Below are 14518 nucleotides of genomic sequence, written 5' to 3' on the forward strand. Positions count from 1 at the left end.
CTAGGAGCATGCCAGGAACACATGGGGAATGTGAGTGGCAGAACCAGGCTTCAACTTTTTTTTTTTTTAAACCACTGACCTGACATTCCTTTACAAATGTCATTCAGTTCAGTTCAGTCGCTCAGTCGTGTCCAACTCTTTGCCACCCATGAACCTCAGCACGCCAGTCCTCCCTGTCCATCACCAACTCCCGGAGTCCACCCAAACTCATGTGCATCAAGTCGGCGACGACACCATCCAGCCATCTCATCCTCTGTCATCCCCTTCTCCTCCTGCCCTCAATCCCTCCCAGCATCAGGGTCTTTTCCAGTGAGTCAGCTCTTCGCATGAGGTAGCCAAAGTATTGGAGTTTCAGCTTCAACATCAGTCCCTCCAATGAACACGCAGGACTGATCTTCGTTAGGATGGACTGGATGGATCTCCTTGCAGTCCAAGGGACTCTCTAGAGCCTTCTCCAACATCACAGTTCAAAAGCATCAATTCTTCAGTGCTCAGCTTTCTTCACACTCCAACTCTCACATCCATACATGACCACTGGAAAAATCACAGCCCTGACTAGATGAACCTTTATTAGCAAAGTAATATCTCTGCTTTTTAATATGCTATCTAGGTTGGTCATAACTTTTCTTCCAAGGAGTAAGCGTCTTTTAATTTCATGGCTGCAGTCACCATCTGCAGTGATTTTGGAGCCCAGAAAAATAAAGTCAGCTACTGTTGCCACTGTTTCCCCTTCTATTTGCCATGAAGTGATGGGACCAGATGCCATGATCTTCGTTTTCTGAATGTTGAGCTTTAAGCCAACTTTTTCACTCTCCTCTTTCACTTTCATCAAGAGGCTCTATTTAGTTCCTCTTCACTTTCTGCCATAAGGGTGGTGTCATCTGCATATCTGAGATTATAGATATTTCTCCCAGCAATCTTGATTCCAGCTTGTGTTTCTTCCAGCCCAGCGTTTCTCATGATGTACTCTGCATAGAAGTTAAATAAGCAGAGTGACAATATACAGTCTTGTCGTACTCCTTTTCCCATTTGGAAGCAGTCTGTTGTTCCATGTCCAGTTCTAACTGTTGCTTCCTGACCTGCATATAGGTTTCTCAAGAGGCAGGTCAGGTGGTCTGGTATTCCCATCTCTTTCAGAATTTTCCACCGTTTATTGTGATTCACACAGTCAAAGGCTTTGGCATAGTCAATCAAATGTCATTAGGATATTTAAATGAAACTGTATGTACTGTACCTTGGAGTACAGTTCAATGTATAACTAAGCATTTTTCAAAAAATAAAATGATGGAATTGAATCCACAAGAATGTACATTCACGAGCCCCCCTGTTCTCTTGTGAAGCAGCAGGTCTGAAGCCCAGCTGCCTTGGTGAGAATCCAGGCTCCCTCCTTCCTCGCCGTGTGATCTTAGCCCAGGTCTCTGTGCTTTAGGTCCTCATCTGCAGTGACACAGGCTAATGAAGCTGCCTGCCTCCTAGGGTTGGTGTGAAGATAACGTTATTTAATGTGTGTGAAAGCCCTAAGACACTAAGTAGCGTGTGTTACCCTCTGTAACTGCTCCCACCTCTACTGCTGCTGTTTAGCTTTTCTCTGAGAGTCTTATCTGAGTTCCTAATTGGAAATTCATCTCTCCTTTTTGCCCCAGAACTTTGTGGGTTTGCTCTGTTCTCCTGACAGTATGATTCTGAGAGAGTGAAATCCTTGTAGTTGCCTGAGCGGGTAGTGGAGGGAGGCAAGCGGCTACCCTAATGTGACCCTTTGTGCTGAATAGATTGCATCATGGAGTGTCTTTATGCCTCGGGCCCTCATCCTTTGATTTCTGCCTGGAAGACACTTTCCCTGGGTAATGGAATGGCCTCCTTTCCCACATCTTCAGGTTTCTGTTCAAATGTCCCCTTATCAAAAGGCCTGTCCACAGCATTCTGTCTAAAATAGCATTTCCTTTTCACCATCACTTTCTATTTCCCTCCCTTCTTTATTCTTCTTCGGAGCACACCCTCAGCAGTATCATGTGTCTTATTTATTGAGGGTTGTGTCCCCAGTAGAACTTGAGCTCTGTGAGGATGGGGATTTGGTTTGTTTCACCCATAGGTGTATGCCTAGCACCCAGGACAGTCCCTACTCATAGCAGGCCCTCAGTGAAGTTTTGTGGATGACATGACTGGATGAGTAGTGAATTGTTGTTCAGTCATGTCCAACCCTTTGCAACCCCATGGACTGCAGCATGCCAGGCTTCCCTGTCCTTCACTATCTCCTGGAGTTCACTCAGAACTCATGTCCATTGAGTCAGTGATGCCATCTAACCATCTCATCCTCTGTCACTCCCTTTTCTTCCTGCCCTCAGTCTTTCCCAGCATCAGGGTTTTTTCCCTGTGAGTCAGCTCTTTGCATCAGGTGGCCAAAGTATTGGAGCTTCAGCTTTAGCATCAGTCCTTCCAGTGAATTTTCAAGGTTGATTTCCTTTAGGATTGACTGGTTTGATCTTGCAGTCCAAGTGACCCTTAAGAGTCTTCTGCGGTACCATGGCTTGAAAGCATTAATTCTTCAGTGCTCAGCCTTCTTAATGGCCCAACTCTCACATCTGTATATGACTACTACAGCGTTGACTATACAGGCTTTTGTCGGCAAAGTGATGTCTCAGCTTTTTAACACAGTGTCTAGGTTTTTCATAGCTTTCCTTCCAAGGAGCAAGCATCTTTTAATTTTCTGGCTGCAGTCACCATCCACAGTGATTTTGGAGCCCAAGAAAATGCTAAGTTACAGTTCATGTGATGAGATGCACGGTCAGCTGCAGAGACTACTGTGGTTTCCAGGTATCCTTCTGCTGCATGAGTTTGGAACAGACTGTGTGATTCTAGTCCATGCTTTGCAGATGAGGAAACTGAGGGCAGAGAAGAGGCCAGGCTCCAATTCTAAGAGGCAGTCAGAGCCAGGACTGGGCAGTTTTTGCCATGTTTCACAGGTTGTTTTAATCTGTGTGGTAGAATAGCCCCAAAAGTTTGCAGCCCCGGGGATCATGTTGTTTCTGTGTGGCCAGTTGTAAGTTCATAGTCAGAGAAGTGAGGTGACTCACCCAAGTTTGCAAGACAGGACCTGGCCCAGGCATTCTTTCCACCACAGAGCAGCATGTGGTTGGCTGTTGGCCAGTGATCACCTGATAAGTGACATCAAGGAGACTTCTAGAAAGTACCTAAGCCTAGGTCTCCTTTAGTCTTCTCTGCTCTCATGAAGTTTCAGCTCTTTTAAGACAGTTGTCTTCAAGGTTATGGAGATCACCTTTTGAGCTGAGGTGGCCTTTTTAATTTCGATAGCCTCTTGCAGGGCCCCTAGTTGACTTTAGGGTACCCTGGGACTGACCTAGACCCATGGGGGCTATATCTAAACAGACCCCTGTTTCCTTCCCTACTCACCTGTTCCCTGTCCCTGTTTGGCACAAATATAATCCCAGGATGCACTTGTATCTTAGATGAATCAAATGAGCTTACAAGTTGGAGCAAGATGGCTTCCTGTGAGCCAGGCCCTCACTCTGTGATGTCCATGGAAAGGAACCTGTTCAGTTTTCACATGCAGCTGCCCCTCCTCGTAACCTCCAGGCAAACACCTCTTTGTTCCTAATGTTCCATAGCTATACTTTCATGGCCAAAATCGGGAAACCAGGTGGGAAGAAAGAAATCTTGTTTCTCAATTAAAGCTTTAACTTTAAAACATATTTTCAAATGCTCTAATGAATCTGCCCACAGTACAGAAGATCTGGGTTCAGTCCCTGGGTCGGGAAGATTCCCTGGAGAAGGAAATGGGTATCCACTTTAGTATTCTTGCCTAGAGAATTCCATGGACGGAGGAGCCTGATGGGCTACACTCCCTGGGGTTGCAAAGAGTGGGACTTAGCTGAGCAACTAACACTTTCACTTTAATAATTCACAAGCCTTCCTTCTTACCATTTAAAGTGTATTTTATGTGCATAAGGAAATAGCTAAGTACTTTGCATCCCTTAAACCCTATAGTCCTCAGAAGAACTCTGAAATAAGTGCTGCTATTGTTCCCGTTTCACAGATGAGAGAATTGAGGCTTACAGAGATTAAATACCTTATTCAAGGTCACCAGCTACTATTAGCAGGTCTGGCACTGCTTGACCCCTAACTCCAAAGCTGGGACTTTTAACAATTACACTATATGCTTGCTCCATTCTATTTCTCTTCAGTGCCCAAAGAAAGGTTGCATATCATCATTTAGCTCTTGTGTAATTCTACCAAATTTCACATATAGTTTTTATCTCTGTGGCTTAGATATTAGCATCTCAGGGGCAGGAATGATCTCATTTTTGTGTAGCCCAAAGCCAGTTGCCTTATGATAACATAAATGACCCTTCCCCAGCACAAGGCAAGTGGTTAATAAACATGCAATAAATATTTGATGAAGAAATGATTAACCTAATCCTTTAAAACTGCTTTCCTTTCTCCTGCTACCTTATAAAAAGGGCCACCATCCTGTTTCATTAGAACCCAATCAGCGAAAACGGACCTGAAATGAAAATAGATTGATAAAAATTTCCCAGGGTAAGGTTTCTATGGCAGACGTGAGGTCTAGCCCATTTCTTCTGCATGCACACATATCCTCCATGTATGACTCTGTCCATGATCATGATCTCATTCAGACAAGCATCATAGGGTCAAACAAAACTCACAATTGCAGTGAGATTTTTCTTTGAAATCAGAGATATGTGTATGTCGTGAGGGAGAGAGAGTGGGAGGTCCCTGCTGCGTGTCCATCTGGGGAAACCTGAGACATTGCCAGGGGTGTTCAGCACCTGGGAATCCATGGAGGAAGTGTAGGAAAACCACAGCCTCAGAACCCGGAGTACAGAGCCGCTTCTCATCCCTTGATGAGATGTTCTCAGATAGCTGGCAGCTCTCGACAGCGTGGACCAGGGGAGTTGTGGGCTTTGTTCACTAGTTGGGGTGTGCTGTGTGGTACAGAGGTGTGCTGGAAGAGGGACATGGCGTAGTTCCTGTGTGCCTGCCTCGATCACAGCTGTGGCTCAGGAGAACCAGCTGGAACATGGATGTTCCCAGCTTCCCTTCAAGGAACAAGCTGGACACTGTGAGAGCAGAGATCCCCCTCAGCTAAGCATCAGAATCAGGACCCAGCCATGGGCAGGGCAAGCGGGTGAAGGGGAGGCGGCTGCAGCAGCAAGGCTGCGGCCAGGAGCACCGCTGGTCAAGGTCACCCCCATGCAGTAGCCCAGCATCTGCTGGAAGGGTGACCTAAGCTGCCCCTGGCTTATCCAGTGCTGCTCGTCACTTCATCCCACTTCTCCTGGCTTCTGCTTTGTCCCTCTCTTTGTTTCCCACCTCCTTCTCTGATGGCTCCTTCTGACCTCTTTGATGGTTGCCTTCTCCTCTTCCAAACCTCTTAAGTGTTAGTGTGCCCTGAGACTTGGTCCTTCCCACTTTCCTCCACTCTTTCCTTTGGTGATCTCATCAAGTTCTGTGCTTTTAAATATCAGCTACATACCTGTGATTCTCAGTAAGTCCGACCCTCTGAGAGCCAGACTCCTGATTCCATTTGCCGGCTTCAACCTTCTATGTAGCTATCACCCAGGTACTTCAAGCATACGTATCCCAAAATCATCAACCTTCTTCTCCCTGACTGTCCCCTGTATCAGTGCATAGTAGTAACCATCCCAGTTTCCTGGGCAAAGCAACCTGCACAGGATTCTAAGACACTGGATTTTTTCTCACTCTCACTGGACCAATCCCAAATTTACCTCCAGGTAAATCTCAAATCTGTCCATTTCTCCCCTGTAGTCATGCCCACATTCTGGTTCCAGCCACCATCTTGTCTCATCTGGCCTCCTGAAGTAACTGTCCTAGTGAACTTTTCAGCCCTGTGGTCCCTGTAGGAATTCCCCACGGGTTACTCAGATTGTGTTTTATTTTTTAAAAATATTTATTTATTTGGCTGCCTTGGGTCTTAGTTGTGGCACGCAGGATCTTCAGTCTTTATTGAAACATGTGGGTTCTGTAGTTGTGACATGCAGGATCTTTAGCTGCAGCCGGCACACTTTTTAGTTGTGGCATTTAGTTTCCTAACCAAGGATCAAACCTAGATTCCCTTCATAAGTGTCCAGAATCTTAGCCATTGGACCACCAAGGAAGCCCCCAGGGTATATTTTCTGAAACAAGTGATGCCATTACCTCTCTGCCTTTAACCCATTGGTAACTTTGCATTGACCTTAGAAAATAAAATCCAGACTCCTAACAGCATTGAACCTGGCCTGGCAGGGTCTGTCCCCAGCTCTCCTCTTCAGCCCTGTGATCAGGTATTCTCCCTGTCTCACACTTTACAGTGTCCAGTCACTGGAGGCTTTGGTTCCTGGTGTTGTCTCTGCTCTTCATACTTGCTGTCCTCTCTGCTTGGAATGCGTTTCACTTGGCTTCTCCCATGACTGGCATCCTTCTCACCTTTTGAATCTGAGGTTGGCTGTTATACCTGCAGGGATCAAACAGCTGATCTAAAGCAACTAAAGCAAGTATCCCACTTCTTCTGGCCCGCAGCACTATATTCTTATCTTTTTTACAACTTTTCGTAATTTTAACTCATATGTTTATTTGTTGTTTAATGTCTGTCTCCAGACTGTAAATTTGGATGACTGTAATACATCTAACCACCTGGCAGAGAACCTTATATGCCAGTTCAGTTCAGTCGCTCAGTCATGTCTGACTCTTTGCAACCCCATGGACTGTAGCACGCCAGGCCTCCCTGTCCATCACCAACTCCCAGAGCTTACTCAAACTCATGTCCATTGAGTCAGTGATGCCATCCAACCATCTCATCCTCTGTCATCCCCTTCTCGTCCTGCCTTCAATCTTTCCCAGCATCAGGGTATTTTCAAATGAGTCAGCTGTTTGCATCAGGTGGCCAAAGTATTGGAGTTTCAGCTTCAGCATCAGTCCTTCCAATGAATATTCAGGACTAATTTCCTAATGGACTGGTTGGATCTCCTTGCAGTCCAAAGGGACTCTCAAGAGTCTTCTCCAACACCACAGTTCAAAAGCATCAATTCTTTGGTGCTCAGGTTTCTTTATAGTCCAACTCTCACATCCATACGTGACTACTGGAAAAACCATAGCTTTGACTAGACAGACCTTTGTTGGTAAAGATCTCTGCTTTTTAATATGTTGTCTAGGTTGGTCATAGCTTTTCTTCCAAGGAACAAGCGTCTTTTAATTTCATGGCTGCAGTCACCATCCACAGTGATTTTGGAGCCCCCCAAAATAAAGTCTGTCACTGGTTCCACTGTTTCCCCATCTATTTGCCATGAAATGATGGGCCCGGATGCCATGATTTCAGTTTTCTGAATGTTGAGTTTTAAGTTAACTTTTTCACTCTCCTCTTTCACTTTCATCAAGAGGCTCTTTAGTTCTTCTTCACTTTCTGCCATAAGGGTGGTCTCATCTGCATATCTGAAGTTATTGTTATTTCTCCCGACAGTCTTTATTACTGATATGTAGTAGTCATTCAGTGAATGTCTGATGAATGAATAAATGGGTGTCCTTGGAGGAATATGTAGGGACTGTGGAGGGAAAGGAGATGGGCATTGGGAACTTGACTTTCAGAATTTCTTCTGGTTTAGACTTGTAGTCAAAGCCTGGAAAGACCTTTTCAGATGGTAGTTTCTTATTTGTCACATTCACAATTGTAACTAGGTAACCAGTAGTGCTGTGTTCTTCCCCCCTCCCCCCCCCACCCCCAGTGTGCTACGGCCCTTCTTGGAGATAATGCTAACATGTTTTCAGATGTACTATGAGTACCTCACCTGTTTTATGCCATTTAATACAAACTCAACATTTAGAAAACTAAGATCATGGCATCTGGTCCCATCACTTCATGGCAAATAGATGGGGAAACAGTGGAAACAGTGTCAGACTTTATTTTTTGGGGCTCCAAAATCACTGCAGATGGTGATTGCAGCCACGAAATTAAAAGATGCTTACTCCTTGAAAGGAAAATTATGACCAACCTAGATAGCCTCCCACTGCTGGGCATACACACCGAGGAAACCAGAATTGAAAGAGACATGTGTACCCCAATGTTCTTTGCAGCACTGTTTATAATAGCCAGGACATGGAAGCAACCTAGATGTCCATCAGCAGATGAATGGATAAGAAAGCTGTGGTACATATACACAATGGAGTATTACTCAGCCATTTAAAAGAATACATTTGAATCAGTTCTAATGAGATGGATGAAACTGGAGCCTATTATACAAAGTGAAGTAACCCAGAAAGAAAAACACCAATACAGTATACTAACGCATATATGTGGAATTGAGAAAGATGGTAATGATAACCCTGTATGCGAGCCAGCAAAAGAGACACAGATGTATAGAACAGTCTGGACTCTGTGGGAGAGGAAGAGGGTGGGATGATTTGGGAGAAAGGCATTGAAACATGTATAATATCATATATGAAATGAATCGCCAGACCAGATTTGATGCATGATACTGGATGCTTGGGGCTGATGCACTGGGACGACCCAGAGGGATGGTATGGGGAGGGAGGGGGGGAGGGTTCAGGATGGGGAACACGTGTATACCTGTGGTGGATTCATGTTGATGTATGACAAAACCAATACAATATTTTAAACTAATTAACCTCCTATTAAAATAAATTTATATTTTTAAAATAAAGCAGAGACATAACTTTATCAACAAAGGTCCGTCTAGTCAAGGCTATGGTTTTTCCAGTGGTCATGTATGGATGTGAGAATTGGACTGTGAAGAAAGCTAAGCACCGAAGAATTGATAGTTTTGAACTATGGTGTTGGAGAAGACTCTTGAGAGTCACTTGGACTGCAAGGAGATCCAACCAGTCCATCCTAACGGAGATCAGTCCTGGGTGTTCATTGGAAGGACTGATGCTGAAGCTGAAACTCCAGTACTTTGGCCACCTCATACGAAGAGTTGACTTATTGGAAAAGACTCTGATGCTGGGAGGGATTGGGAGCAGGAGGAGAAGGGGACGACAGAGGATGAGATGGCTGGATGGCGTCACTGACTCGATGGACATGAGTCTGAGTGAACTCCGGGAGTTGGTGATGGACAGGGAGGCCTGGCGTGCTGCAGTTCATGGGGTCTCAAAGAGTTGGACACGACTGAGCGACTGAACTGAATACAACTCAACTGATAGCTGTTGCTGTCATTTCCCATTTTACAGTTAACAGACTGAAGCACAGAGAGGTTCAGTAGCTTGGCCAGGATCACAGAGCTGGTAAGAGGTAGATACGTGAATATCTGCAGTTGAACCTCAGAGTCTGCATCCCTATCTAACCTCTGTGTTGCAGCTACCCACGTGGCTCTGTCCCTGTATTCTCTTCAGAATTGACCTTATCCAATCCCATGGATTTAAACATTGTCTGTCTCCTGGCCATATTTATTTTGTATCTCTGACTCAGACTGCTCCCCTAAGCTCCAGACACAGTTTGGTCTGGGCTCATTTATCCACCCACAAGATGTCTTTTCATGGGTGTAAAGAACTTAATATGTCCTAAAGTAAGTTTGTGATGTACCTCCATGCCCCCACTCCCAAACCTTTTCTCCATTAGTGTCCTCTCTTCAGCCATTGTTTTGGGGGTCATGAGATAAAGAGATGTGTACATTTGCGCATTTTTAAAAGGTGGATTGCTTGGCTTAGATAATGGCATGCTTTTTATTTTTTTCCTTATGGCTACCTTATCTAACCTTCAAGGCAAAGACCACAGTTTATATATCTTTGCATTCCCAGAATCTATACATAGATCATGTTAAATATGTTTTTGTTGAATGAACAAGAAAGAAGGAAAGTTTTCTGTGGCTCTTATCTTTTTCTATTCCAGGTGTTTTCCATGGTACTTTTTAATTTCTCCAGTCATTCTTCTAAGGAGATTTTTCAAACTCCTCTAAATGGTCATTTTTCTTCTCCCCAACGTTCTAACCTAAGGGGTTTTTATTGTAGTATATGAATGAAACAACTCTGTTTCAAAAAATCATTTTCATTTCTCTTCATTTTGGTACTTGCACACTTGAATTTATGTGGAAAGGATTATTTAATAAGAAGGAAAACCTATTTAGACCCAGTAGTATAATCATTCAGTACTCGAGAAAAAGAGTGATGTATGAGCCATATAATTAGCAGTCATGTTTCACATTTATTTTTCTGAGCCGAAGTTCAGTTTCTCCTTAAAAACAGAAAATCATAAGCCCCATACTCACATAGACCCAGGCATGCACACACGCAGACCCCTCCACACACAGAACTCATGGATAGACACCCATCATCACTCAAGGGGATTCAGTTAACACTTTTCTCAAGATTATCAAGATAATCTTAAATACAGCTTAATTTCCCCTCTTTGTGTAAACTAATAAAGAATTCAGAGATTATGTGTCTTCAGTGCATGTAAAAGCCATGGATTTATTTAAACCTCAGAGTTTATCAGATAAAATGGACAGAGTCAAGGGATGTGGGTGGGGACTCAGATTTGAGTGAAATAAACTTTCAGTTTAGCTGTGGGTGAATTACTTAGTCTCTTTCCTTTTTTAAGAAAGTAAAGCCTCTCTTACAAGTTTGAGAATAAAAGGAGGTAATGTGTAAAAGTGCTTATAAAATTATATAGCACTAGATATAATAAAGTGATGCTATAAAATAAATATAACAGGCTTTATAATCATTGTTATAATTGAAATAATAAGAAAATGGAGTTTTTTAAAAATCATACTGAGTGACTCAAAGCAGTTGTTCATTTATGCAGAAAATGGTTGAAATCCCACATTAGAATTTTAGTTGACTCAGTATGTGTTCAGATAATGAACTTGGCTTTTTCACACACAGAAGTATGGCACTTAGAATATGCCCTGAATTGGATATAGTATTGTATCCTCCCTAGTGTGTTCGTATATTCATGGGAGATCTACAAAATGATTATTCTTGAGGTAGATTGTATATTTTCTGTAAAACTGGCAATCACAGTAATTCTGTGAAGAGTGTATTCTAAGATTTCATTCTCTAAATCAAGGTTTGGTTGATTCTGTGAATCAGTCCTATGGCCATTTTGTCTTCTTTATTTTCCACAATTTTACTCTTCCTCTCATGAGAAGATAGAGAAGAAACAACAGGAAGTGAGAACCTTGTCAGAAAACTAGGCAAATTTAAAGAATTCCTAGTATCACCATGAAACCTCCCAAGTGAGGAAACTGCAAAACCTTCCCAGACTCTAAAGCGTATCTTTCCTTTTTTTCTTTTTTAAAATTTTATTTGGCTGTGCCAGGTCTTAGTTGTGGCATGCATGATCTTTAGCTGAAGCATATGAAGCCTTTAGTTGCAGCTTGTGGGCTCTACTTGCCTGACCAGGGATCAAACCTGGGCCCCCTGTATTGAGAGTGCAGAGCCATTACACTTCAGATACTGAAGTGTATCTTTAGTATAAACAAAAAGGCCCATTTTTAGGATATATAGTATGTCTTCTGCTTTTTAACTTGGAAAACTAGTATATATGGAAAAACAAGTGGCATTCTTTTCCAAAGCACAGGGAGGTTCAACTGATTATCTTTGAGACTATCTCAGAGTGTGTGCGAGCTGTGTTTCTACATGTTCTTACACAGACATTGCCACCCATGAGCTCATTCACTCTCTACCTGGCTACATGGCTGTGAGCACTCAGTGTAGGGAAGTAGTGGGTTACTAAACAGTAAGAAGTTTGTGAAGAGAACTCAGCATTTAAGTGGTTGCTGGTGTGTTTGTTCCCTGGGTGAGTACCTCGTTTGCAAACAACAGCTACGTGGGCTCCAAGAGTCACCTCATTTTCATCACTTCCTGCTTCATAAGTTAAGTCAAGTCGCTCAGTCGTGTTCGACTCTTTGTGACCCCATGGACTGTAGCCCACCAGGCTCCTCCGTCCATGGGATTCTCCAGGCAAGAGTACTGGAGTGGGTTGCCATTTCCTTCTCCAGGGGATCTTCCTGACCCAGGGATCGAACCCAGGTCTCCCGCATTGTAGGCAGACGCTTTAACCTCTGAGCCACCAGGGTTCCCAATTTTTACCTGGGCCAGGACGAACTGTTCACATTTCACCAGGGCTTCCCTGCTGGCTCAGTTGGTAAAGAATCTGCTTGCAATGCAGGAGACCCAGATTCAACCCCTGGGTTGGGGCAATCCCCTGGAGAAGAAAATGGCAACCTACTCCAGTATTCTTGCCTGGAGAATCCCATGGACAGAGGAGCCTGGTGGGCTACAGTCCATGGGATCGCAAGAGTCGGACACGACAGCAATTAAACCACCACCAGGCAAATATTGGTTGAGAGCTCCTTCTATAGCAGGAACTGTTCTGGGGCCAAGGATTCAACCATGAATAACAGAAGCTTTCCTTGTTCTCAGGGGGCTTAAAGATAGGTGTCTGCTTGTCCTACGCTGAAAGATAAAACCTTATTTCAGCCTGAACTGCCAGAAAATTTGATTTTTTTTCTAACCAATATCAGGGGTTCCCCTTCACCATTGTGCACTTGGATCCTGGCCCTTCTCCCCATGGGAAAGTCAGCATCACCAAAGTTTCTGAGAATGTTGTTGATACCAGTTTGCTTTTCCATAATATCTTGAGGTGTTCTTAGGCCTTAAATACAATATTTATAAGCCCAGCAAGAAGACCCTGAATGAAAATACGAAAAATGAATTACAGTTGCCTTTAATCTGCAATGTAAAAACAATTCCCTACAGTGCAAATGTACCCCTGCTGGAGCATAAAGTTGAGGTTTTTTGTCAGGTGTGTAAAGATATTGACTTGTGTATAGATACTGTTATAAGGAGAGTTCAGCCACAAAGGCCCAATACATCTTAAACTATGAAATTTTCAATTGATTTTCTTAAACTATAAACACTTAAATGGTATGCAGTTCAGGATGAACCTGTGTGAAAAGATAAGGATAAGTAATTGGTCATTTGGCTCATTAAGCTCTGGCTTAACTGTTTCTCATCTTTCTTCCACATCCTTCCACAACTCAGCCCTCACCCTGGGAAATGACTTCTAAAGGAAATCTCCTAATAAGGGATGTCCCTGCCGCCAGAGGCACAGACCAAAACCTGTTGGGTAGTTAATGGGGTGTGAAGTCTTAGTTTTACCGCCCTAAGTTCTGTGTTGATAAAAAGCCCCGAAGAAGGCAAAGGTTTGGGGCCAAAGAGCACAGTCCTTTGAAAAAGCCTTGCTGATGCTGGCCAGATTTAAGACACATCTCTTAGTTCCCTTTATCCCCACCACCACCAACTATTGCTTTTGCCTGAATGATTGAGAGCATCTCTCTCTCCGTTTCACTGTGACTCTCCTTATTCTTTGTCTTCCATGCAGCAGCCACAGTGGTCTTTGAACACCTAAATCAAAATGACTTCCCCATGTACCTAGCATAAAGTTTAACTGTGTTGTTGTGGCCTGTGAACCACTGCATACTAGCTCCTGCTCACCTTTCCAACCTCTTCTCATGCCAGTCTCTGTGATTAATCCACCCCAGCACCTCCACCCTCCTCCTTGCCCCTCCACGATAGGACATACTAAGCTGTTTCCCAGCCTAGGGGCTTTACACCCAGAACATTCAGCTTTTTACCCAACTGGCTCCTCCTTTATATCCCAACTCACATGTCCACTCCTCAGAGAGGACTTTTTTTTTTTGACCCTTTGTCCAAGGAAATGGGTATCCCACTCCAACTTTTCTCCCAAGACTGTGTTGTCTTCAGAACACTCAACTCCCTGAATCTCTTTCTCCTGTTAACTTGTTTTTGCCTGTCTTCTTTTGCATGTGTGTATTTGCAGAATGTAAATACCATCTGTATCTCTTTTCTTCCCTGCTGGTTCTCTAGAGCCTGACACACAGTAACATATTGATTGAATGGATATATGCACACATGAGGACCCAGCTTATTGCTGAAAAATGCCCTCTGATCTTACACTCTGTACAAGTTCATGTGTTTTAAGTTCCAGTTCAATTGAAACCATAGGAGACTTGGATATACTTTTCAATTTAGTTTCTTTTTTCTGTTTCAGTCCTCTCTAATAAATAGTGACATTATCTTTGTGAAGTTGCATGCCCCATGGGAAGTGCTTGGAAGATATGCAGAACAAATGAATGTAAGAATGCCTTTCAGGTAGGTGTAAAAGTATTTCTCCCCGACTCTCTCTGCTGCTAGTGCACTCCTCTATCGAAACAAATAAAATCAAAATGCAGACTGGAACACTGTTAGAGGAAGAAAATCCTTTAAATGTTTAGGAAATGCAATAAGTAACTTCATGGCTAATAATGACTTCATGACTTTTTGTGAAAATGCCTGGCTAATGCAGTCCTTAGAAGGATAGACTGTTGAGAAAGAAATATTTTCCAGGTGGCATTTTCATTGCCAAAGTGCCACTTTTTAAAACCCTGCTTCTTTGAATGGCCAAACGTCAGGATCAGTGGTACAAGTCTTTACTGACTGGTCCCTTCCAGAAAAAAAAGTTTACTTC

General features: G+C 43.4%; 1 protein-coding gene across 13 annotated transcripts in view; it reads left to right on the top strand.

The window, feature by feature from the left end:
* The window catches only part of ANO4 (anoctamin 4), a 433131-nt gene that overhangs the window by 270172 nt on the left and 148441 nt on the right, over positions 1-14518 (top strand). For all 13 annotated transcript variants that reach the window (XM_018048154.1, XM_018048157.1, XM_018048156.1 and 10 more), the window contains one exon: positions 14063-14163. In XM_018048154.1, the coding sequence (XP_017903643.1) occupies positions 14063-14163 (101 nt within the window). The remainder of the gene's footprint in view (positions 1-14062; positions 14164-14518) is intronic.

This window comes from Capra hircus, chromosome 5 (assembly GCF_001704415.2).
Source record: "Capra hircus breed San Clemente chromosome 5, ASM170441v1, whole genome shotgun sequence".
In the NCBI taxonomy this organism is placed as follows: Eukaryota; Metazoa; Chordata; class Mammalia; order Artiodactyla; family Bovidae; genus Capra; species Capra hircus.